At 40.6% G+C, this 27,764-nt stretch overlaps 1 protein-coding gene across 2 annotated transcripts in view; it reads left to right on the plus strand.

Annotated features, from left to right (window-relative positions):
* LOC134586729 (phospholipid scramblase 2-like) overlaps window positions 1-27,764 on the plus strand; it is a 48,768-nt gene that overhangs the window by 11,852 nt on the left and 9,152 nt on the right. For both annotated transcript variants that reach the window (XM_063442487.1, XM_063442488.1), the window contains exons 2-7: window positions 10,542-10,576; window positions 15,580-15,867; window positions 21,153-21,313; window positions 22,205-22,247; window positions 25,569-25,789; window positions 27,030-27,191. In XM_063442487.1, the coding sequence (XP_063298557.1) occupies window positions 10,564-10,576; window positions 15,580-15,867; window positions 21,153-21,313; window positions 22,205-22,247; window positions 25,569-25,789; window positions 27,030-27,191 (888 nt within the window). In that variant the 5' untranslated portion in view covers window positions 10,542-10,563. The remainder of the gene's footprint in view (window positions 1-10,541; window positions 10,577-15,579; window positions 15,868-21,152; window positions 21,314-22,204; window positions 22,248-25,568; window positions 25,790-27,029; window positions 27,192-27,764) is intronic.

The following is a 27,764-nucleotide window of genomic DNA, read 5'->3' on the forward strand; positions in this document are numbered from 1 at the left end:
TACCTCTACCTTCCTGAATATAAAAACACATGTAAATAAACACAATCAAAAGCACATCTTTCGCCGTCATCCTCAGTCTTCGTCCGTGCGATGGAACCTCAGCTTCCAGGATGTGAGGGCTGCAGGGAATGGAGTTCTGCTCATCTTCACAGGTGTCCCTTCGAGACTTTCCTGGCTTATACACTATGTGATGGTAAGCGGACAGGCTTTATTATGGCCTTCTCACTCACACCTGTAACAATAAAATTTGTAATCCACAATAATTCCTCGTTACTCCGACTGAGTAGTGCGTTTTAACCGGATCTTGCAGGGATTCTCTGGATCTGCTGTAACTTGCCAAGAATCGACTGCTGCTGGTTTAACCCTGGAGTGATGTATCCACGGAGTCACTTCTGCTACTTTTATTGCTGTAGGGGTAGACAAAAGAACAACATAAGGACCTCTCCACTTGGGCCCTAACGGTACATTATTCCACTCTTTAATCCACACTTGATCTCCTGGATGATAACTATGAACAGGGGGATAAATATTCACAGGTAATCTATCTTGTACCCATTTCTGTACCTCCTCCATAGTCTTACCCAACTCTACAACCTGCTGCCGGGTAATTCCTTCTCCCAACTGACTCAAGTCCCCCCTTAAGTTACCAAGTACGGGAGGTGGTCGCCCATACATGATTTCAAAAGGAGAGAGGCCCATCCTTCTGGTAGGGGTACTGCGGATTCGCAATAAGGCTATAGGTAAGAGAACGTTCCACTTAAGTTGGGTTTCCTGACACATTTTAGCCAACTGGTTCTTTATAGTTCTATTCATTCTCTCTACCTTACCAGAACTCTGGGGTCTATATGCAGTATGAAGCCTCCACTTTATACCAAGCATATGAGTCAGTTGTTGTAGGCACTGGTGAACAAAAGCTGGACCATTGTCCGATCCTATAGAACAGGGTAGTCCATATCGGGGTATTATTTCTCGTAGCAGGAATCTCACAACTTCTCCTGCTTTCTCTGTACGAGTAGGACATGCTTCTACCCAGCCTGAATAGGTGCACACAATTACCAGCAGGTAACGATGTCCACCCGATTTAGGCATCACTGTAAAGTCTATTTGTAGATCGGACATGGGGAGTCCCCCCATAAACTGAACTCCTGGTGGCTTTACTGGTCCTTGTCTTGCATTATTCTTAGCACACGTTACACATCTGCGTACAATGGCCTGAGTCAAGTTGGACAATCTTGGTATGTAGAAATGTTTTCTAAGAGATTCTTCAGTACTGTCTCTCCCAGAATGTGTCCCGTTGTGATAATTTTGGACAATTTCTACCGCTAGCGATGCTGGTATAACTATTCTTCCATCTTCTAGCTGATACCACTTGTTCTCCAGATACTTTCCCGGTTCAGTCTTTAACCACTCCTCTTCTTGAGCTGTATAAACTGGAGTCCATTGGGACAGTGGAGTTGGTATAAGAGCAGCTATATGCCCTACATACTCCTGTCTTCCTGATTCAGCAGCACGCTTAGCTGCACTATCTGCCATCCGATTTCCCTTGGTTACATCACCATCACCTCTCAGATGTGCTCGACAATGAATAATACCGACTTCTTTCGGCTCCCACACTGCTTCCAATAGTTGTAGGATTTCAGCTGCGTACTTGATTTCTTTGCCCTCTGAATTCAGTAGTCCTCTTTCTTTATACAAAGCTCCGTGGGCATGAGTGGTTAAAAACGCATACTTAGAGTCCGTATAGATATTTACTCTTAAACCTTCAGCCAATTGTAACGCTCGTGTTAGTGCTATTAATTCTGCCTTTTGTGCTGATGTTCCTTTCGCCAGTGGCCGAGCTTCTATCACCTTGTCTATGGTTGTTACTGCATATCCTGCATAGCGGATCCCTTCTTTCACATAACTACTGCCGTCGGTGTAATATTGAACATCGGGGTTCTGGATGGGAAAATCACGAAGATCCGGTCTACTTGAGAATACTTCATCCATTACTTCCAAACAATCATGTTGACTTTCAGTAGGTTGTGGCAAAAGGGTAGCTGGATTTAAGGTGTTTACAGTCTCTAAATGCACTCTTGGGTTTTCACACAACATTGCTTGATACTTGGTCATACGGCTATTACTAAACCAATGATTTCCTTTGTAATCCAACAACGTCTGTACTGCATGTGGGACTCGTACATAAAGTTCTTGACCCAGAGTGAGTTTATCGGCTTCAGCTACGGCTCTTAGACAAGGTGGAAGTCCGCTGGCCACTGCATCCAATTGTTTAGACATGTAGGCAACAGGTCTTTGCCATGATCCCAAGTACTGTGTCAATACTCCCACAGCCATTCTTCTTTGCTCATGTACATACAGGTAGAATGGTCGTGTGTGATCAGGTAGACCTAATGCTGGGGCACTCATCAAAGCCTTCTTCACATCTTCAAATGCCGTTTGCTGTTCTTGGGTCCATAGGAAGGGGTCGTGCTCTGTACCTTTGATAGCTGCGTACAGAGGTTTTGCCAGTATCGCATAGCTGGGAATCCATATCCTACAGAAGCCTGCTGCCCCCAAGAATTCTCGCACTTGTCTTCTATTCTTGGGTATTGGTATTTGGCAGACAGCCTCTTTTCTCTCTGGCCCCATAATTCTTTGACCTTCAGAGATATGGAATCCTAGATACTTGACAGTTGGCAAACACAACTGAGCCTTCTTTCTAGACACCTTGTATCCTGCCTTCCAGAGAATGTGTAGTAGATCGTGCGTTGCTTGCTGACAGATTTCTTTTGTAACTGCTGCTATCAACAAGTCATCTACATATTGTAACAATACACACTCTCCTGGGATGGACTCGAAATCCAATAGATCTTGACTTAGGGCTGAACCAAATAGGGTAGGTGAATTTTTAAACCCTTGGGGCAGTCTTGTCCAAGTCATTTGGCGTTTTGAGCCCGTTACAGCGTTCTCCCACTGGAAAGCGAAAATACATTGACTTTCTGCGGCAATTCGGAGGCAAAAGAAGGCATCTTTGAGGTCTAAAACTGTGAAGTAAGTAGCCCCGCCCGGAATTAAAGCAAGCAGGTTATATGGATTGGGTACAACTGGATGTATGCTAACAACCGCATCATTGACTGCTCTTAAGTCCTGCACAGGTCGATACTCATCTGTGCCGGGCTTTTGAACAGGCAGCAATGGGGTGTTCCAGGGGGAAGTACAGAATTTTAGGATACCATACCGTATGAACTTATCCAGATAGGATTGGATGTTCTTCTTAGCCTTCTGCGGAATGTGATATTGTCTTAGGCTCACTGGATAAACCCCATGTTTCAGTTCAATTTTTATTGGTGGAATATTGCGGGCCAGTCCTGGTGGGTTGTTCTCTGCCCAAACTCCTGGTATGTTAAACAATGTCTCATCACTCCTAGGGTTTTGGCTAGTCAACACTGTATAAAGTCGCCACTCTTCTTCCTTTGGTACGGATAAAGTCATAATACCTGAAGGTCCATTAAACTTTAAAGATGTTGTTCCATCTGGTAGGAACGTAATCTGCGCTTGTAATTTGGATAGCATATCACGTCCCAGCAATTGGACTGGACATTCAGGCATATAAAGGAATTGGTGTTTTACTACGTGGCCTCCCAATGTACAGAGTCGACTTTTAAGAACCGGTCTTTCAGCACTTCTTCCAGTTGCTCCTATCACAGTAATAGTCCTTCCAGATGGAGGAGCAACTAGATTAGTCACCACTGAATGTTCAGCACCAGTGTCGATCATGAACGCACTCCTTTTCCCCCCTATTGATACATCGACCATAGGCTCCGCTCGACCAAGGGGGATGGAGCCTGGTCGGTATCAATAGTCCTCCATGACCGTGTCAGCCAATCCTACAAAGTCCCTACCTTCTCTATCGCGAGACCTTTGCGCTGCTGGAATATACCTGTCTTCCCTAACACTTCCTCTGTTCCCATTACTCCCTCTATAACCATTACTCCCTCCGGGACCTCCTCTACCTCTCGCTCTGCCTCTAAAGTTTCCGTAGCCTGCCCTGGGTTGGTCTCTCTCGTACTGCTCTCTTTGCGGACATTCGTTCCTCCAATGCCCTTCTTCCTTGCAATACGCACACTGATCCCTACTCAAAGGCTCCCTACTCCATCTATTATTGCCTCTATCTGGGCCCCGTTTATCTATGCCTGCGATCGCTACCGCTAGCATATCAGCCTTTTTACGCATCTTGCGCTCCTCCTCTTTCTTGCTTTCTGTTTCCCTATTCATATAGACCTTATTAGCTACCTCCATTAGTTGGGAGATTGACATACCTGCAAACCCTTCTAACTTTTGTAGCTTGCGCTTAATATCTCCGTAAGCTTGGCTGACAAAGGCGGAGTTAACCATTCGGGAATTGTCTGCGTCTTCCGGATTAAAGGGGGTGTACAAGCGGTACGCCTCCAATAATCGGTCATAAAAGACACTGGGCGCTTCATCGCTTTTCTGGATCACCTCAACTGTCTTCGACATGTTAATGGCTTTCTTTCCTCCGGCTTTCATGCCAGCAATTATAGCGTCTCTATAGGCTCTGAGTTGAACCATATCAGCACCATTTACGTTCCAATCGGGATCAGTGTTGGGATAATGTGTTGCGGCCCATGCTGCTGGATTAGCTTGGTTCAAAGCACGGGCTCTATCCTCTAATGCTTTAATGGCTGCTTGATTTATTCTTGTCCTTTCCTCATTGTTAAATAAAGTCATTAATAACTGCTGGCAATCAGCCCATGTCGGATTATGTGTCTGTACTATTGAGGTGAACAGATCAGTCATGGCTTGTGGTTTCTCAGTATACGAGGAATTATGGGTCTTCCAGTTTAAAAGGTCGGTAGTGGTGAAAGGGACATATACGAAGACAGGGTCAGCGTGTGCCATTTGACCTGCGGCATCGATATAAGCTGACCCGGGATTTAAGCGAAGAGGCATCTGATAGTGCTTTAATTGTTGGGCACCAGTCAACTGTCGGGTTTGGATGGGGCTACGTAGGGAAGCGTCAGTCATGGGTTCCGGTCGGGGAGAGATAGGGTATGGGGATGTGGGAGGTTGGTTTTGGGAAAAGGTAGTGAATAGAACACTTCGGGCCGAGCTAGATGAAGCTTGACCGGAAGTCTGAAGTGGCGCCAAATCAGGATATTCGTTTCTAATGGGGGTGGGTTCTGGTTCCGGAAGGGGAGATTTAGTACGAGGGGGGGTGGATCCTGTACTGGAGGAGGAAGCGGAAGTGGATGAGGGTAGTGAGGGAAGGGTTACAGGACTTCCTGCGTTTGCGTCACTTCTTCTTAACGGAAAGTAAGGGGGCGGCAAAGGGATCTCGGACTCAGGGGGCGTGTCCAAAATGGGCCTAACACCAGTCCTAGTGGACGAACAAGTCCTAGCTACCATGAGGCGACACTGCTCCTCGTGGCATGTCCGGAGCCATTTTGGCGAGTCATTTACGGCCTGTCTCCAACAATCAATATAAGGAAACTGGCCGTAAAGTTCAGGCCTACCTGATACAGCCACGTGTAAGCGCTGTACCAGAGTTGGATCCAAACTGCCACGTGGCGGCCATGCCGCAACCAAAGTAGGCCACTCCCTAGTGCACAAAGTGACCAAACGTACAGGGGACATCTTAACCCCAAAATCACAAACTTTGAATCCCTTTTTAAAATTCTTAACCATACATCCTAAGGGATCCGGAATCGTTGACTGCGACGCACCCATATTTAACAGTGGAACGTCGTCGACAACGATTACTATACACGCGTACTATTCAACAGTCACACCCGTTTCCTCTGGCAACAGCACCACGTGGTACGGTTACCAAGTGAAACGTACACAATAACAATAAACACTCAGGGAATTCCCATACACACACAGCTGCTACACCAGTCACTATATAATCAATATTATGCCCTTTGGCGTAACTACACAGTCACCCACGCTATAATTCTCTATATACGAATTACCCGTCTATAACACACCCCAGTAACATCGTCTTTTACAAATAGCGGTTACAGTACGGTTAGCATAGGTCAAAGCACAAGTTAAGGTCACAATACAATTATTAGTGGTTGTGGTGTTAAACATGCAATGGACGACAATGATTAGTACTTATTATATAATGTCAGTAAATATACAGGGTTATGGTACCGTGCACTATAATACAGCAACACACTATTAACACTCTCGCTAGACGGCTGAGCTCGCGCTATCTAACAAGATATACACGCTACTAAACAATCGCTAACACATTTACAATTCCCAACTAAACTATTGGCCAGTACCTTGAATGGACTACCTAAAACTATATACACCCGTTTTGGTTAGCCACACTGCCCAATCACCACATATACATAGCGAGCTAGAGAACCGAATTTACACAGACGCCTCTTAGTCGCACTATACAACGAGCTAGAGAACCGAATTTACACAGGCGCCTCTTAGTCGTACTATCAAAAGTCTAGTGGGTTCCAAATTTACACGCCTTCCCACTTAGCCCAGATAGGATGAGAACTAGCGAACCGAATTTACACAGGCGCCGCTTAGTCTCCCGGTCCCTCCGACCTAGCGAACGTAATATACACCCTAGAACGCTAGTCTAGACAAGACACCGGTGTCCGGCTAGGGCTATCTTACACCAGGACCCCGCCTGACTAACCAAATCAAACGGTCTGACTAAAGAGCGTTCGATCGAGCGGTGCGCCTTCGCTCCTTCCCTCCGACAGAGGGGGCAGATACAGATTCAAAAACCCCTTTGGGCCTACCGCACAATCGGTATACCCCTAGCGGGTCCTGCCGTCTAAAACAGCAGTTATCTTACCTCCTCGTTCCTGAACCTGAGTTCACACTCATCGACGGGGACACCCCAGCACTTCTCACGTAGAGGCCGATGATCTCCTGGACAACAGACCAGTGGCGCCGAGACGAAGGGAGGTCCACGCAGAAGTTCAGGGGTGCAGCCGTAGAGAACGTGGGCAAAGATAGACCGTCTCACGCCTCTGCCTCTCAGCTACCGTTGAACGATGAGCTTCCCGGCCAATGCACCAAATGATACCGGAGAAACTGACGGAAGCCAAGCACAGAGAGATGGACACAGGTTTCTTCAGGAAGGAAGAGATTCTTTATTGGATCACCGATCGGGACTCAGAGGGACTAGCGTCACCAAAATACAGCAAAGTCTGAGTACTGAATACATAGAGTACATTCCTTATATAGCACTGTAGCTCCTCCCACAATTAACTACACCCACACATACCCTTAACCTATTTAATGAATAGAGTCTAAACTCATCCATCCGGTCTAACCACGTGGCTCATCTGATACAAAGGAGAGGGACGCGTAATTCCAGTTCTTACATTCCTGCACCTGGTCAGTACAGTGATGACAGTATCTTAGCTACGTGTTATTAACTAACTGATACTACAAACACATATACATACATATGCCTTGTGGCAATCTTAGCCTGCTAAACTTGTATTTTACTGGAATTACATCACAAAAATACTATCCTTGCTGTAGTGGTTGTGGTGCCAAAAGTGCCCTGCTCACATCCCTCCCACCCCCTGTAAGTAGTCAAACTGTTTACAAATCTCTACTGGGCACATTTCCTGTCTCCACATTTTCAGACAATTTGTCCTTGCACTGCAGGGCATACCTCAAAAGAGCTAATAAAAGCCACTGTTTACAAGCTTCCAACTCTCCATTGTCAGCAGTGGAGACAAGGATCCTCACCCGGCGGACTCCACATAATAAGCCCAACCATTATAAAACAGCAGGCCTACCTACAATGAGCAGTCCCAAGGCACGCCTGACACTGTAATCATAAGAGTGGTTATGGTGCTTGGAGAGTTTTGAGTTCCTTTAAAGATCTAGCAAGTGACATTGCAAACCTTTAAGATGAGAAGGGGAAATATAAGCATTGTTATGCAAACTTTGTTTAATTTTTCTCTTGACTTTAAAGGGACACTATAGTCACCAAAACAACACTAGTTTAATGAAGACGTTTTGGTGTATAGATCTTGCCATTGCAGTCTCACTGCTCAATGTTCCATTTGTTAATACTGCCCTAGTCAGCAGATAAAAACTTTTCAAGTAAATTACAATTGATTAAAAATGACTCCATTTTGTTTTCATGCAGGCTGTGTCAGTCTCAGCCAGGGGATATGTGGCTAGGGCGCTGCATAAACAGAAACAAACATGATTTAACTCCTAAATGCCAGAGAATTGAGCACTGAGACTTCAGAGGCATTATCTATACATCTAAACTGTTTCATTAAGCTAAAGTTGTGTTGGTGACTGTACTATCCCTTTAAAGTCTTTCTTTGGTGACTGCCAGGGAAAAAGGACAGCGCTTTAACAATGGCTGAAAGGGAGGGATTGAAAGTGGTGGATTTAAATGTAAAAATCTTTTTTTTTTTTCTTTTTGACACCTCACAAATACACATTTGTTAAATCTAGAAATAAGTTAACATCATATTAAATAGCGTGGAAAGTTAACCGTTAATTAGTTGAATTTCTACACGCTACAATGTACAATCAGCTGTGTCGAAAATGTAAGACGGTTGGTAAAAAAAAAAAAAAAATTGTATTCTGTATCTCTAGCTGGAGTATGATGTGAAGGGATGCCGGCTTAAAACGGAAATCAAGCTTTCTGTTGAACCCCTCCCTTATTAATAATTTATTAGGATAAGAAATAACTTTCTACAAATCCCATACTTCTTTGCCAGTCCTGACCTGCCTTTATGCCTAAGGCTCAAGCTGTTTTTGCGTACTGGTTCGTTTCTCACACAAACCCAATGCTACGGGAAATTGCCACAGCACAATGCGAACGGATCATTAACAGAATCTTTTTCCTTTCTTTAATGAAACCTCACAGGCATTTTTCAACAAGAGTTGATATAAAAAGATTGCAAAACATTTTTAAATCAGCAGCTCTCAAATGTCTGTAGAAATCAGGAGTATTCCAAATATTTATTTTAAACCCTTAAGGACCAAACTTCTGGAATAAAAGGGAATCATGACATGTCACACGTCGTGTCCTTCAGGGGTTAAATAGAATCGCTATTGAATGGAGAGATGCATTTAAATAAATGTAGGCCTCCTATATTCTGGAGTGTGTCCCTTTACATAAACTTTATTAGATGGAGGAAGTTAAATTCTAACTTTATATTTTAACAGATACTGAGCATAGTTAATTGCCGATTCATACAAATTCTTCTAAATACATTGTGAAAGTTATGGTACATGCAGATAATGTCTCAGCTGATAAATTATGGGAAAGCAAAACAAACCTATATTTGGAATTTCTAAGTATTTATGGATTGAGAACAGGGAGACAGTGGTCATAATTGCCTGCTGTTTCTCTGCTGCTGGCTTTTTTTTAATTACTAATTTTTTTTAAAGTAAGGTTAAGAATTTATTAAATCTACATTGTCTCTTTTGTCCATGTGTCAATATGTAGTCATGTCAATGGTAAAATTGTTTGTTAATGCAGTATGTTAAAACTTGGAAAGGAAATTATTTCCAGTACCACATTATCGTCATCTGGGGTCTTCCAACCAGGAAGGAGAGAGGAAAGAGGGGTCCTTGACTAGAAGAGAAATATGATCAAAAACCATAAAGATGGTGCTGCATATAAACTTTGAGAGCATACTTTCTCTTTCTGGAGTTATAAGAATATTAATGGGAGGAGTGAAAGCCTCAAAAATCAGTACTACAAACTTTCTGTTAGTAATGCTTCTGTGAGTAGAGGTTGCTATGCAACTTACCTAGTTTAAAGGGACACTATAGTTACCTGAACAACTTCAGCTTAATGAGGTTGTTCAGCTGAGAACTATAGCTCCCTGCAGCCTTTCTCATGTAAATACAGTGTTTACATTGAAAGCTAGGAACACCTCCAGTTGCAGTCACTCAGAGTAAACCAGAGGGACGTCAGAGTTGATTTGAGGCATAAAACGCCTCAATACACTCAGATCTGCTGTCAGCAGAGCTCAGGGCAGCTCTGGCAGCACTGTGCACGAGCATCCTGTCTGCATGGGAGTGGTTTGAGCGGACAAGCTGGAGACCAAGGAGGAGGGGGGGATTCAAACTGTAAGTAAACTTGTTTAGTGTGGGTGGGTGACTGGATGGATGATGGGGAATGGATGGGTATGGATGATGGGGAATGGATGGAGAAAGAGTGTGTGTATATGTCTTTAATTTTTTACTACTTGTGTATTTGCATAGAAACACAATATATATATATATATATTATAGAGAGATCTCTATATATAGTGTTTCTATGCAAACACACAGTTTGGCTGAGGAGGGGCGAGCTGAGCTGTCAGTCAGACAATTTAGCTTGTGAACGTGCATTCCGCGCGGTTGAGCGCTGAGTTTCTTCATGGGGCGGCACTTGCTTTTATATGTTGACTATAGTGTCCCTTTAAGTTTCTTTATAAGGGCACACTTTTAACAATTCTAATTTTAAATGCTCGTAACCAGCAAACTCAACTTGTTTTATTTAACTACTCTTGTTTTTCTTTTTAATTTAACAGATCTGTCGCCTTCAGCAAGATCATGGAGATGAACGGTAATATGTCAATTAATTCTTACATATCAGTATGCATCTTGTTTGTTTGTAATAAACTAGTATTACATTTTTCATGGTTCTTCGTATGAGTCACAGGTCACATTGGTGACACAAATCCCCTGATATATTACTTTTGGTGGTATGAAGTTTTATTCATTCTTTAAATCGTGTTCAAAGTTACTTGTTACATCCTAAAAAAGAAGATACTTGGCAAAAAACTTACCAAGATAAGGAAATAAGGGAAAATTATTCTGATTCTCTAACCAGGGCAAAATATAAACCTGATTTGGTGGTACTATCCTGAAACCCTAGGTTCAGAATAATTAATCTTACCCATTTCACCCCTGCAACAGTAACGATAAGCGCAATACAATACCTTTTTTTTATTACAGAATTACTGATCCCCTGACTGTCAAAGTGGTCATTTCTTCATTAATTATTTTAATTTTTTTTTATTCCTGCTTTTATCTCAACCTCCTATGCTAATACCAGTGTGTAATCAATTTTTTTTGGTTCTTCCTGCTATATACAAGTAATTGATGAACATTGCTCCCTTCCTACTTGGTGAGTCGTTCCTTTCTTGAGTTATTCCTTGGGAACAATCTTCTTTTGCAATGTGCAGTGTTGATCCATCATCCCCAGTTTCAACAGGTGTTTGATGCATGTTGTGTTGATTATCTTGTGTTTCTTTTGTACACGGATTGTGCCATATTCCACGCCAAATGTCTATGGCACATCGTTGATTCTTTTCTTCTGTATCTGATTGTGACATCTGTATTATTTTTCAATATTTAGTCTATATCTTATTTGATCTACATGTTGTTGTTGTTGTTGTTGTTATTATTATTATTATTATTATTATTATTATTATTATTATTATTATTATTATGATATTTATATAGCGCCATCAAATTCCGCAGCGCTTTACAATGGGTGGACGAACAGACATGTAGTTGTAACCAGACAAGTTTGACACACCGGAACAGAGGGGTTGAGGGCCCTGCTCAATGAGCTTACATGCTAGAGGGAGTGGGGCAAAATAACACAAAATGGGAAGAGGAATCAGTCAGGAGCTATTAACAGTTTAATTGATACGCTTTTGTATTCTTGTTCTGTCTCAATTTAGATAATCTACATCTTTTTCCCAAAACCTGTTTAATCTTTGCTTTCATCCATTTGTGCATTCCACTGTATTTCTGAAACCAGAATCCTTGCCAATCTCGTAAGGTTGGTTTGCGTGTTTTGTTGTCTGTCTTTGTTGAGATTTTGTTATGTTTTTGGCAGCTATTTAAACAGTCTCTGATTTCACAAGATCTAATTTGTCACGTAAGGGATGTCCAACTAGTAATGGGGTTGGATGGAATCCAGTTGCATTAATTGTAGTGTGAAATCAAAACTTTTTTTTTTTTTTTGTAAGGAATATTTTTCAAACCTTTTTTTCACTGTTTGAACAGACCTCTCCATCTGACCATTTATCGCAAGATGGTATGGGGCATGTTGTTGAATCTGCAATTCCCTTAAGAAACATTCAAACTCTGCTGAAGTAAACTGAGATCCATTGTCCCTTACTAGTGTTGTTGGTAATCCAAGTATTGTGAAGATCATATCCAGTGCTTGTATCGTATTTTTAGATGTTAAAGCAGTAAGTGCTTGTACTTCTGGTCAATTCGAATGTGCATCAACTACTACCAGATAAGTCTATCCATCTACTGGTCTTGCAAAATTCATGTACAGTATTTTCCAAGGTCCACAGGCCAATTCCATGGTTTAATATTGCCTATTTTATTTGGTTGGACCGACTGTGTGCACAAGTTTCGCACCTTTTCACATAATCCTCATTATGATGTCCATGATCCCTTAATCGTTGTAACACAAGTTCCATGTTGTTCCTATGTTTATCAGTTTTTCCTGTAATCAACCGAACATCTAACAAACATTGTGTGTGGTATCCCTGCCAAAATCTTCATCCATTGTGCATTGCAAAACTGCTGGTACTGATGCAATACGGTTATATTGGTACAACGCTTTGTGTATTTATAGTTGGTAATCTCTTTGAATTAAGATGGACCTCCAACTGTAAATATTCTTGTTTGCAGTCAATTTTAGTAAACCGCTGTCGGCCTGCAAAGGAGGCAAACATTTCTTCCGTGCTGGGAAGTGGATACTGATCTCCTCATAACTGATTGTTTAATGCTACTCACTCTAAAATTTGCTTTGACGCCTGCTTTTAGGGCATACGGTACAGTCATTGCCTAAAAAATTTGGGAACTGCATTTTCCTTTAATTGTAATTAACCAGTTCATCATCTAAAACAGATTTGTACTTTATTTGCAACTCTTGTCATCTTTTTGTTGTAATGCCAAACAAGGTACAACATTAATTTTAGGAATTCCTAAATTATGTAATCCATTCCCAGCCAAACTGGTCCACCCTTTTCCAGAGTATACAATAGAAGTGCTTTCTTGCGTCATTTACATTTCACATTCACCATAACACAACCAAGAGGCTTTATCATTTGTAATGAATAGGTTTGTAACTTTACTTTTTGTTGATTGATACATATACTGTAAATTGTTACACACTTTTTGTCCGCACCAGAACTAGATGTTCTATTTTGCATTTCAACATTTGTTCCTTTTCTTTGGTCCATACAGGATGTTGTTTTCTTTTACTCTGCCTGCATACCCTGCATATATGACCAATCTTACCACAATTATGACATTGTCCAGACATAAAGTAACAGCTTCGAGCATCACGCAATCTAGCTCCACATCTGTAACCGCTAAACACTGTTTTGCTTGATATTACTGTTGCATTGCTTCTGATTCCATTTGTCCTGTTTTCCTGTTAAAAGCTAAAGATCTCTTCTTTTGTCTCCTTTCTGTTTTGCTTCGTTCTTAAGACTTCTGTCTTTCGTAGCTATTTCTAAAGCTTTAGACATTGTCAAGTTCTCTTTCATTAATAGTTTTTGTATCTTCTCGTTATTCATTCCCATCACAAACTCTACGTGCAGTGTACTATACTCTCTAAATCTGCATGTACTTGCTAATTTCCAGAGAGCTGTTGCATGTTTTCATGTCTTTGTCGTGCTATTGTTTTCTATTAATTTCTGCTATTTCTAATTGGTGAGGTTGATAATACTGGTTCAGTGTCGTTTTTAAGTCAGAGAATGTTTTGGATGATGGTTTATCAGATGATATTAAATCTCTCAGTGTATTTATCTCCTTTTGCACCTATTGATGTCAGGAAAACCGATACTCTTTTCTCCTTCTTAACATCGTTGGCTTCAAGATGTTGCTCTAATCTTTCAGTCCATGAATCTCAACATCTGCATCTGGATAAAAAACATTCAATTGTAGAAATAAGGATATGTAATAGATGTTATGAGTTTTTATCCTCGTCGCCGTTGTAACAGTTTATCACTGGCAGCCTTCCATGGATTATTTGAATATTTCCAATCAGATGATAACCAGAGCGACATAGTATGGTGACTTCAGTAGTAGCTGGATAAAATGACAGGAGGGGCCAGTGGGTGGGAAGGGCTTAGAGCAAATAAGATAGTCCGTATTGCATGTTCCTGGGCTTGTGTATTGAGGCCTGAGTATCAGAGCTGGAGATGAGACACTGTTCTATGAAGGTATTTACAGCAAGGAGGTAGCGAGGGGTTTACAAGTGACTTTTGGAGGGAGACCCTTGGAACCATTAAAAATAATTCCCCCCCCTCCTCTTATGTTTACACTTTGTTGTATTATTGTACACATTTTAAAATACATGTATAAAATTGTTTAAAATTCTTAAAACTTTAAATAAAATAACTTGAGAAGAATTGAGGACACAGCTGAATACTGCTTTTGTATTCCTAGCATTCTATTGTTTCTTCAATAAACGGATAGTAGCCATACTAGGACTGCCTCCTGTTTGTACATATGCCTGTTCATCATTTTGTGAACTGGGCCTTGTGTTGTGTAACAAGCAGAGCGCTAAGTTGGATTAAATTGAAATAGGCTTCCAGAACTAATGCTCATTTCAAAGTGAATACAATTTCATCTATACATAGTGCTTGCAGTTTTATTAGTTGTATAGATGGGGAGAAAAGTCTATTTGAAAATAGATTTTTCTTCCACTTCTCAATCATATCTTCAGTATAGACTCTATGCAATGTTTTGACTGACAAGGGAGAGCAGAGAAGACCATATGAGGTGTTCTGCTTTTCCCAAGCATACTAACCACAGAGCGTGTGGTTGCTATGGAAATTCTCTAACTATCGCTATCTACGGAGTGACTGATGTAACTCTGTTTAAATGCCAGCATGCTGGCAATGAAGCCTTGGTGTTGATGTCATGGAGGAAACTTGCTTTGCTTGGGTAAATGTCTAAAAGAAGGGCAAATGAAGAAAGAGACCAGGCAGAGCACAGGTGGATAGGAGTCGGGTGTTGCATAAAGAGAACCCATGATGACAAGCACATGGTGGTGCTAGATTGAGGGTATGGTGACTGATATCTCAAATTTACATTTCAATACATTATGTGACATATGATGTATTTGGGGAGATGAAAAGTAATATAACAGCATTTCAGGTTCAGATAGTGAGATCTGAGGATAATTTTAATACTTGCAATTTTCTATTTGCCTGTTGCAGAATATGCTTAAACAAAATATTTCTTTAGTAAATAGTATTTTACTGCTCAAAATTAAATTTCTTAATACTGAAAAGTGGGTAGCAAACTAACAAAAAAAATCTGGATTATCAAAGGTTTTTACAAAGTTTTCATTGGTGATTTAATACAGATATACAATTTACAACTCCATTATACGTGATTTTTTTTTTTATTTTTTTTCCCATTTGCCTCTGGGTTGTTATTTTATTTAGTGTTTGTGATGTACACCCCACAGTGCTGAATATTAATTGCTGATTTGTGCCCATTACATTTAGTTTTTGCTCTGTTTGACTAAAACCTTTTTATTGCAGTGTTTCTTATTAATAATGTCTCTTGTCCTATTAGATCAAAACTCCAAACCTGCGTCTGACTATCCCAATCCAGGTCCTGGATATCCTCCTGCAAACTACCCCGCCCCTGGTTATCCTACCCCTGGGGTTCCAGCTCCAGATCAAAACTCCAAACCTGCATCTGAATATCCGAATCCAGGCCCTGGCTACCCTGCCCCTGGCTACCCTGCCCCTGGCTACCCTGCCCCTGGTTATCCTGCCCCTGGTTATCCTGCCCCTGGCTATCCTGCCCCAGGTACGCAGCAACCCTATGGATATCAACCCCCACCTGGAGCTTACCAAGGTAAGACTTGCATAACACAAATGCAGCAACATGATGTCAATTGATTTTGCAGATTTTTAAGAACTTTAATCACATAACTGTTCAATGCAAATGTATTTGTAAGCCTTTATTTCAGAAGACCTATGTTTACAACAAAATAAATATAACTGCTCGGAATCCAGTTTTAAAAACTGCAACTCACAAACCAATGCTAAGCATTCAATGTTTTTTAGTATTAAAGGGACACTATAGTCACCAAAACCACTACAGCTTAATGTGGTGGTTCTGGTATCGGTAGCTTGTCCCTCAAGGCTTTTCAGTGTAAATGCTACCTTTTCAGAGTAACTCAGATGGCCACTAGACGTGCTTCCTAGCCCACTGGCGTTCAGCATTTCCACTCTCTGCATGGAGACTCAGAATTCTCCCATAGCTATGCATTGATTCAATGCATCTTTATGAGGAGATGCTGATTGGCAAAGTGTGGCATTTTGTCCTATGGGAAAGCATTGGACTGACTGAGATCATCAAGCTTGATGATATCCGCTATGGAGGTGGGGTCAGATGTAAAATCGGAGCAGAGCCGTTCACCTAAAATGCCACATCAGGACTATATTGTCAGAAAAATTCCTGACACTTTATAGTGTTTCTTTAAATCCTTGTTTAATTATTATAATAATTTAATTTACTCATGAAATCTGTTTCCTTCTAAATTTACCACAGAAGTCTTTTGGGATTCTTTTTGTGATGTCATGATAAATCCCTAAAGTCAATTCTTTTATTTTACTAATTTGCTTCCATGAAAACATTCTATAAATAATTCATAGCTAACGAGTGAAACCAGGAGTAATGCAATATTTTGTTGAAATACATTTCTGCTTTGTGGAATACTATGGTGTTTTATGAATAATATATGAATCCCAAATGTCCCCTTTAACCCTTTCTAGGTAAGCACTAACCATTATAGTTTGACTTGATAATGGGAAGTGCAGTCGATTCCAATTTAAATGTCCGGTAAATAAAATATTAGCCATGCATTTTCAGCTGTTATTGCAGTTCAAAGTTGGACAGCTTTGGATGGATAATGAGGAGGTGAATCCTCCGGATCATTCGAGCAACTGCAGAGGTGTTGGGCTTTGGGTTCAGAGAAAAGTGCTGTTTTTGTAAAACCACTTCAAAGTTGTTGTAGCAGTTATTGCTTTCAGGGCTATTTTGTAATCTGAAAATTTAAAGGAAATTCTAAGTGAATTTCAAATATAGGCCAATATAGTTGAGATTGAAGCGTTGTTGATTTGGAGAGAATCTCCAGTTTGGCTTTTTTTTTTTTTACCTTTAATTCGAATTTCAAGGTCAAGAATTCTCTCCTCTTTAGAGATGTTTTTGTTAATTCAGGACACTCTCTAAAGACCAATAATATTCCCCTGTTTTACCTTGACCGCTCCGTTTCTTTTCCTGAATCCTCTTACATGGTGTGCGAAGGAAGATGGGAGTTGTAGTCAAACAGCTGAAAAGACTCATTGCCAATATAGCCTTCATAAAATTGCACAGCGCTGCTAAATTTGTTAGTGCTTTATAAATAGTAATAATAATGATAAAAAAAAAATAATCGATATATAGCTGGGTGGGTTAGGTGAATGGTAGTGTAATTGCATAGCAGGGAATCTAAAAGAGTAGTCAGGCAAAGGACAACACCTTAATAGTAAGCAAGAACATTAAAGGACCACTCTAGGCACCCAGACCACTTCAGCTTAATGAAGTGGTCTGGGTGCCAGGTCCAGATAGGGTTAACCCATTTTTTTTATATAAAGATAGCAGTTTCTTTGAAACTGCTATGTTTATTAATGGGTTAAGCCTTCCCCCAAATCCTCTAGTGGCTGTCTCATTGACAGCCGCTAGAGGCGCTTGCGTGATTTTCACAGTGAGAGCACGCAAGCGTCCATAGGACCGGCTGAATGCGTGCGCAGCTCTTGCCGCGCGTGCGCATTCAGCCGACTGGGTGGAACGGAGGAGGATCGGAGGCAGAGAGCTCCCCGCCCAGCGCTGGAAAAAGGTAAGTTTTACCCCTTTCCAGAGCCGGGCGGGAGGGGGTCCCTGAGGGTGGGGGCACCCTCAGGGCACTCTAGTGCCAGGAAAACGAGTGTTTGTTTTCCTGGCACTAGAGTGGTCATTTAAAGATAAAGGCAGAGGTGCCAGTAGTACTTCAGGCATCAAAGCTTCAAGAAGAAAAAAATGTTAAGGGCGTCTGTCACATTTAAAGTCAATGCCATGATTGTGGGAAAACTTGCTTGGAGCAGGTTGTGCAGGTTTATTCAGTTAAAGGATTTGTTCTGGTGAGTAGAATCATTGCCTTCAGGCATTTTGCTGTAAACACTCTTTTCAGAGAAAATGCAGTGTTTACATTACAACCTAGTGATAACTTCACTGGCCACTCCTAAGATGGCTGTTAGTGATCCTTCCTGGGTCATGGCTGCCTAAAATGCATCCAGACATTCAGTATCTCCTCCCTCTGCATGCAGACACTGAACTTTCCTCAGAGATTCATTGATTCAATTAATCTCTATGAGGAGATACTGATTGGCCAGGGCTGTGTTTGAATTGTGCTGGCTCTTTGTTAGTGTCACCCAATCCTATGGGGAACTTTGCGAATTTTGATTACTTCAGACCTTGCTCTAAGGGACTTTGCATGATGGATAATTGCTGTATGTACGTGTGTGTGTGTGTGTGTGTGTGTGTGTGTGTGTGTGTGTGTGTGTGTGTGTGCGTGCGCGCGCGCACGCTGGATATAGGCTTTCATGCATATTCTGTAACTCTTGGATGGGAATTCATGCATTCTTAATCCAAGTAATTACATTTTTTTTTACTTTCACTTTTAGCACCATCTTCTGCACTATTTGCTTGTTTTTTTTTTCCCCCCTCTTCCCCCTCATTCTGCAATCTTCACACATAATTATCATAAAGCAATTATCCATCACGCAAAGTCCTTTAGAGCAAGGTCTGAAGTAATCAAAATTCGCAAAGTCTTTTACAACACTAATGAACTTTGTTTCCAAGAGATTTTTAAGTGGCAGGTAGCCAATTTGGCCGATTACTGTTTGGGACAAAATGGCAAAAATAAGTCCTGAGTGCCACTACTGAATTGTTACAGCTCCGTAATATTTGCCAGATATCTGCCCAAAATTCACTAATTTCTTCATCCAATACGCACACTGACATGGACTGCGTGTAACAAGGAAGCTTTCTGTGGTTTTGTAAATGGATTTCTTGTATAATGTATGTTGAAATCATCAGTGTTGCATTGGTTGACCATTTTAACACTGTAAGTGTCTCTAAAACAGAAATGATGGTGATGAATTTTCAAACATGCATGTCTAGTTTAGTAAATCGTGTGTGTGTGTTTATTTTATGCCCAGGACAAACTTGAAAATTAGAGAAATTCTTTCTGGTAAATTATTTGATATATAAATAAGTGTGTGTTTGTACAATGGTGCCTTATGTATACAAAATGTAGTTGATTAATTGATCCTCTTGTACAGTTTGGTTTCATGTTGTGGATTTAAATTCTAATGCACCGATGCCTGGGCAATTTTTAATCTCCATTGGATCAGTGAAGCAAATGTTTTATCATTTTTCTGGGCAAGTGTTTGACTGTTGAATGTTAAAACTCAATTGTGACATGTTTCTAGTGAACTGAGCTGTGACACACATTACTAAAATGTGTATACATTTTGATGTAAAAAGCAGATCAAATTTGTATCTTGTAATACCTTTTTTATTGGACTAACAGAATTTTGTAATGACAAACTTTCGAGAGTACCTCCCTTTCTCAAATCTAAAGCATTTCTGAGCAAAGACAACACATCAAATTCAAAGTTGAGTTGTGATACAGGGGTTAAAGCGACACAAGTGCAGATAATTCACAGGTTTGATAGAAAATAGACACCATTCCTAGCAGAGGGTTGGAAATATCTTGTGTGAAGATTGCAGAAAGAGGGGGGAAAAAAACAAGCAAATAGTGCAGAAGATGGTGCTAAAAGTGAAAGTAAAAAAAATGAATTACTTGGATTAAGAATGCATGAATTCCCATCCAAGTTACAGAATATGCATGAAAGCCTATATCCAGCGCGCGCGCACACACACACACACACACACACACACACGTAGTGCATATGTTTAAGTATACACAAGTACATACGATCTACATGTAAATACATGCACACCTATACATACATCCACGCACAAGCACCAATCCATGTACCTACACATGTACAAATGTGCCTACACAGACATATATGTACACATACACCTTTTCACATATACACTCATATATGCATATATACATACACACAAATGTGTGTATTCATCACTAAACTAATACGGCTACGATCTCTATATGAATTGACATCTTTAGCATTGGGGTTTATACACTTGTCCAGGTATCGGCAACCTTTGGCACTCCAGATGTTTTTGACTGCACCTCCCGTGTTGCTTTGCCATCAACATGGGTGATTTAATCCACAACATCTGGAGTGCTGAAGGTTTCCTGCACTTTTCTTTGAAGTATAGGGAATACATAGTGGAATTGCATATTTTAAAGGAACACTATGGGCACCCAGACCACCTCAATGTAGTGGTCTGGTTCTCTTATCCCTGTTATTTTAGCCCTGTGGAAAAAAAAAACTGCAGTTTTGGAGAAACCATAATGCTTTTTTCCCCCCCTAGGCTAATCCCACCTCTAGATGGTGCTTCCTGATTTTTAGTGTAATAAAACTCCTCTATCCAACGTTGGACGGCCGCACACTGTGCATGAAGACGTCTAACATCATCTATGTTCAATGCGGCAGCTCCAATGTGAGCTCGCCTGCATAGAAAATTATTACTGTAGAAGCTCCATAGGAAATTATTGATTCAATATTTTCCCATGGAGAAAGCTTGAGTGCGCGCAGTGCTCCTTAGTTTCCCACTGCTCCATTTGACCTCCCTGAAGGAGGATACCTAAGCAGCAAAGAGTCAGTGCTGGAAAAAGGTAGGTATATTTTTAATTTAGTTAATTTTTATAGTCGGGGAGGCTGAAAAATACTAAGGTTTGGTTAACTATAATTGTATTCTAAATACAGTTTTGTATTCCTAAAACTATAGTTCACCTATTCTCCCAGTATGCTATTTTTACAGGTTTGTCAATATTGCTAGAATTCATGGTTGGTAATTTCCATCCTGCCCCTTTTGGTACCATTCATATATTATGCAAAATATATATTAAAATAAGGGAAACTGAATAAGTAGAATAAAAACATATTTTTATTTTTTTATAGGTCCACCTGGAGCTTATGGCCCACCCGGTGGCGCGTACGGCCCACCCGGTGGCGCATACGGCCCACCTGTCCAGAATCAACCAGGTGTTCCTGCTTCTGCATGGATGCCGGCACCTCCTGCTATTCCAAACTGTCCACCGGGACTGGAGTACCTAAGCCAGGTATCTTGGTTTCTCAAATTAAAACTCAAGGTTCCCAAAGTGTAAGATACTGCCAGGCAGAAATTGTAGCTTCTGATCACAGGTGTACGTTTTCAAGATTCTGTGTCATAAATGGGTAGCCAAACATTAGCAACACGGGATCTCATTTTTGCTAGCCAGGCTTACATGATCTTCCACAACATTAGCACTACATTAGTCACCCATTTCCAAGATGCTGGGGAACAGGCTAGGTCACCTATACTATTTGTAGCAGCGTTTTAGTATAAATGACTTGGCCACTACCACAGGGTCCATATTTAGAACAGTCCCTAATTTGAATCAGATTAATATTATTAGTGGCGTTTATGTAGCGTAAGCATATTTCATGGTGCATATACCCATACACCACAGGTCCTTAATATAAAGCACACAATTACCATTCCCAGTTATACACCCACACTCTCCCATACATGCAGTCATGTTTATTTGTGTAGAATAGGAGACTCGGTCTCACTCAGTAGAGAAATTTACAGTGCGATAGGTTGCGGACACCCTCCATACCATCATGTGCATGCAACCAGTTCCGCCCTTTAGTCACTGTTACCGAATTGTGATCTACATGTTACCTGTGTGAAATCGACTGCTAAATCACGATCAAGGTTTGACCACCCCAGCTGTAGAGCTTTCTGTATGAAGAATTCTGTTTCCCTTGTAAACACATGTGTAGGGCATTTATCAACTTTTATCAACTATACATCGAATTGTAGTGGTTTACAAATAAAATTGCAAAATGTAGGGCAAAATTGTTAATCACAATTCGATATTCAGTTCATAACCTCTAGGTTAAATGCAGCTGATATGTATAAAGTTCTTCATTAACCTTAATTACTTTTTTTTTTATTTAAAATTCAGATTGATCAGGTTCTGGTTCATCAGCAAGTGGAGCTGTTAGAAGGTATGAATTCTATTTGTTTATTTACTGCAGAGACTGTTTCAGTCTAGCTTAATTATGGCTTGTACCAAACTTCAAGGGAGACTCAAGGAACCTAAACTATCACCACTTGTAGTAGTTATAGTGCAAGTAGGCCACGCAAAATTAGCTACACTGAATAGGTTAGCTATGAGTTTGTTACCGAATCATTGCCCGTTCAAATATTTTCTGAGGAATGAAGAATTAAGTTTCTAATTATTGCATCCTAGTCAGATGTTTTGGTACAGGAAATCCTCCAATATTTCTCCAACTAATTGATAATGTTATGACAAATCGCAGGGGCTTTACTTGTGTGGTTTTAACCATTATATTAAACTGTAGTGGTGTTTGGAGTGTCCCTTTTAATGTTACATGTGCCATTGGTACTGGTTTGAGTGAGCTTAGGACACTCCAAGCACCCAAACCACTTCAGCTAATTGAAGTGGTCTGAGTACTGTGCCACTATTGCACTTAATGCTGCAATGTAAAACATTGCAGTTCCAGAGAAATGCAATGTTTACATTGCAGCTCTAAGTCTGCCCTCTGTGTCTGTCTATCAGACAGTCACTGGGGGCACTTCCGGAATCCAAAGTGACCTTTGGTCGGTTATCTGACGCTGGATATCCTCACAGAACTCCAGCGTCAGATTTTCCCAGTAGGAAAGCATTGAATAATGCTTTCCTATGGGGAGGTCTAATGCGCACGTGGCTATTGCTGTGCATGCGCATTAGGCAGGGAGGAGCGTGGGCAGTGTCTGAGCAAGCGCCAAGAGACATCGTCGCTGGATTCCGATAAGTAGCTGAAGGGGGTTTTAACCCCTTCCGCTACATGGGATGGGGGTGGGAGGGAGCGGGGCACTGCAGGATCCTGCTGTGCTAGGAAAACGGGTTTGTTTTCCTCGCACTGCAGAGTCCCTTTAACGCTTTAAGACCGGAGGGCGTACAATTACGCCCTATTTTAAGCAGCTCTAAACGCCGCCGGGCATAATTGTACGCCCTCCGGTCTTTTCCTACTTACCCAGTCGCTGGCGATCCCACGCCGGTGATCGCGGTTGGGGGACTCCCAGGGAGCCCCCCGTGGCACATCCGTCCCCTTCCGACCCCCGCCGGCCATGTGAGAGTGAGGTCCTTGCTAGGACCTCACAATCACATGGCCGGGTTAGCTGGCTCAGGCATTGCCAGCAGGGGGACTGCCTGTAATGACAGTCCCCCTGCTGGCTGGAAATAAAATAAAAAAAATTTACAACAGTGTAAAAAAAAAAGTGTGTGTGTATATATATATATATATAAAAGAAGAAATACTACCACAACCAGAGGACATAGTCTTAAATTAGAGGGACAAAGGTTTAAAAATAATATCAGCAAGTATTACTTTACTGAGAGGGTAGTGGATGCATGGAATAGCCTTCCAGCTGGAGTGGTAGAGGTTAACACAGTAAAGGAGTTTAAGCATGCGTGGGATAGGCATAAGGCTATCCTAACTATAAGATAATGCCAGGGACTAATGAAAGTATTTAGAAAACTGGGCAGACTAGATGGGCCGAATGGTTCTTATCTGCCGTCACATTCTATGTCTATGTCTATATATAAAAAATCTTATTTTCTCCCATTTTTTTCATATTAAATTATGTTTCATAGCTAAATATTTGATATTAAATGAAAGCCCTGTTTCCCCTGAATAAAATGATATATAGTAAGGGGGGTGCATTTAATATGAAAGAGGTGAATTACGGTTGGACAGACATATAGCGCAAATGCCAGGTTTTGTTTACGTTTTGTTCTGTTCACAACTTGTACATTTGGCTCAGTCCTTAAGGGGGTTAAGGACAGGAAGGGGCCTTGAAATTAGGAGTTGAAATTGGAAGAGGATGCTGCATTGGGTAACTTATCTGACCTCCGCTTTGAAATGCCACTTGTAAATTGCAAATAATTAAATACATTATGAAGGGGACTACGTGGAAATGGCAACAAATTCACTGTTGTATTACATACAAAAAATATTTCTGTAGTAATTAATTGACAAATCTAACTGGGTTAATCACCAAAGTAAGAATTTACTGTGATTTCAAAGTGGATTTCAAATTTCAAGTCCGCTGTGCTTCCAGTTAATTTACTTAGCCCTTTAATTTAAAATTCACTTAAAAGTCCCACTTTAATAAGTAACCGTGTTACTGGTTTCCTGTTTTCACACCTCTCTCCTTTTGTTTTGTCCCACATGTTAGTGGCACTCTGTATTTCAACTAGAAGCAGTAGTGTAACTCTGTAGGTGAAGCTGACTCACTCTAGCTAGCTATTTTCAAGCATAGAAGAGAATACAAAATTATCTTAGATTCCAGCCAATTAAAAGTGCTCTCAACCAAACATGCATTCTTTCCCTATCTATTAATAAAAGAGCCATGTCCGTTGAATCGTTAACTTGTTAATACAATGTTTTCTATTTTTACTCACTTTGTCAGAGAGGGAGTGTGTGTGTGTACACACCGCACATAAACTCTTGATAAACTCTGAAATGGCTTGCACATTTCCTGCCCTTGTTTGTTTGAGAAAATATTGTGAAACTGATTTTGTCCCCTGACAGAAACTACTGTGACTGTTTGCTTCTTGCTAGATGGCTGCTAGCCATCTGAAATAACAATCAAGACAATTTGTAGCATTTCCACATTGAAAGTAGAACTACTTTCTAGGTCAAATCTTAGCAGTGGTGTTTATTTAGTGGTGCTCCTGGAATTAATTTTATAAAGTGCACCTGAACCCAAAGAGTTAATAGAGCATGTGATAGTCTCTGTCAAATGTCTGAAAATACTGATTCCCAATTGTCAATCACAGGTGCCTTGTGCAGGTAATATTACATTGATTAGTATGGAATCCTTCCAAGAAATTAACAGCCTAGTGTGGAAGTTTTGTACAAAATTGCATTTATTTATTTTTTTGTGGACCCAAGACATCTCAATGTATGCATCCTGGTAAAATATTTTATAAATAAATACATTTTGACAACTTGCCATACTTTTCTTAGTGGTGACTGAATATATACAAAAAAAATGCTCAGAACTTTGCACCTAAAATAGCACCTATTTTTACCTTGATAAATTTGCTTCTAAAAAAAAGAAAAACATTATTTTTGCAAAGTTTAATCAACATTCTCAGATATCGAGTGGTTGGTATTGCTAGATCCTTTGCCAGATTGAATTCCCGAGTTGTGTGTAGTGCATGCCAAATATTACTTGCTAGTTGTGATGTAATTACCTTATGCCGGTATGGTTTTAGTTCATTTTTCTTTTTCTCTGTTCTGTTCCTTCTTTTCCAGCCTTCACTGGATTTGAAACTAATAATAAGTATGAAATAAAAAACTCACTGGGTCAGAGAGTGTATTTTGCTGCAGAAGAAAATGATTGCTGCACTCGCAACTGCTGTGGAGCTGCCCGGTCCTTTGCCATGACTATTGTTGACAACATGGGTCGTGAAGTAATAAAATTAGTCAGACCATACAGATGTTCCTCCTGCTGTTTTCCTTGTTGCTTACAGAAAGTGAGTATAAAGAGTGCCAGCCAAGACACAGGTTGTTCCACATGTACTGTGCAATTTCTCCCCCCCCCCCCCCCCCCAAGTGTTTACAGAAAATAACATTTGTTTGGCATTAAACTTGCCTCCTGAAGTGCCACTTAACATTTCTTTTGATCCTGTGACAGAAAACTAAATTTCTGTGCCATGTTGCTCTCTGCATCTTTGTGGGTGTACTGTTAACTGCATGGTCCCTCAATTCAAACTCTACAGTAATTTTTATTTTATGTAACACTTCTTGCAATCAAATCCTTTCCCCAATCAACCAACCCTTTCTGAATATGCCCATGAGTTAAACAAGGGAGGTGTTTTTATTGTTAAGGTTTCCTGCTGTTTTGCTGCTTTTTGGCATGTTTTTTCATGTGCATGATCCTATAATTAATGTTTGGGATTGTGTAATTTTAATTATGCCATATTGACTTTTTTAGTACATTTCTAAGACATAATTCATCTAAAGAAACGTGAAAACTCTGGAAACAGTAGTGTCGGCTTTTTACAGTTGAAAGCTAACAGTTTAACTATACTTCCAGAAAATGAATATCATGTATTGTTATATTTGTATTTATAGATCAAAAAGGCAAGACTTTAGGGGTCCAAGAGTGTCACTTTAAGTACACCTAATCCACATTTATTAACCATTACCCAATAATTAGCAGCACTGAACTGAGCATCATATTTCTACCCAGTCATTTTAATAAACACCCCTAAACTTAGATTCTACCACTCCAAACCTAAAACAGATTTCTGAACTTGCAACACTTCCTGAGAATTTTAATTAGCATTTTGTCTAAGGCGATTCTGCTTTTCTTGGACCCAGCCAAACCGTGGTGGGTCTGAGATTGAGGTAGTAGTGGAAGGTCACCCAGCGTGCTAACCAGGATGGTACTCCTCTTACTGCTGCATAAGTGTTTGCTTGGGCAAGTCCAGAACGCTGTGTACCGACCAATGTATATGGGCACCCTTACCATGTGCAATTTGTAAGCAGTCTGGTCCTGGGGTCCTAATCCTTGTTCCAAATAAATAATAAATATTGCCAAGTGGAACATTTAGAAATGTACAGCAGGCTTGAGTCCATCTTCCAGTTAAGACAATAATCAAAACCGATGTCTTGTCTGTTGACTTATCTGCTGTATCCGTTATCTAAATGTACAGTGTTTTGCCTTTACTATCATTGATCCTCCACTTTTTTTGCTTTCTATATTTACAGCTTGAAGTACAGGCACCACCAGGAGTCATAGCTGGTTATGTCAAACAAAATTGGCATCCTTGTCTTCCAAAATTTTCCATCCTAAATGAAAACGAAGAAGAGATCTTCAAAATCAAGGGGCCATGCATTCCATGTAGTTGTTTCTCAGATGTTAATTTTGAGGTAATTTAAACATATCTTTAATATAGCTCAAAGTCTATTATTTGGAAACTACTGAGAGCCTGTGCTGGGGAAGGAGGGGGTAGTCCTTGCAATAGCTGTAGATACCAAGATACTGGCATCTGAATATTTAAGCGCTAATATCATTGTTTTTTAAAAACAACTGCTGTCCAAAACATCAACCTGAGTGAATTAAATAGAAATGGTATCTGTGTATATAAAACCACTGCCATTGGGAGAAACGCCCTATATTGCAACAGCGGTTTGGAATTAAACTTAACTTTTCTCCAGTGCCAAGACTCCCTCAATGCTGTCGCTCGATCCTCATTCCGCTGTGTTATTCGGCTCTTCAGCTCGATGGTCTAATACTCTGCTGCCCATATAGGAGCATTACTGATGTGCATGTGCAGTGACTGCAGAGGAAGACAGCTGCTAGAAGCGTATTTAACCGTGCAATGTAAACATTGCAATTTCTGTAAAACTCCAGTATTTCACATTGCAGGGTTAAAATCACAAGGCCATTGCACGCAGACCATTTTGTTGAGATGACGTTGTCTGGGCGACTTCAAAGGTCCT

Source organism: Pelobates fuscus, chromosome 2 (assembly GCF_036172605.1).
Source record: "Pelobates fuscus isolate aPelFus1 chromosome 2, aPelFus1.pri, whole genome shotgun sequence".
In the NCBI taxonomy this organism is placed as follows: Eukaryota; Metazoa; Chordata; class Amphibia; order Anura; family Pelobatidae; genus Pelobates; species Pelobates fuscus.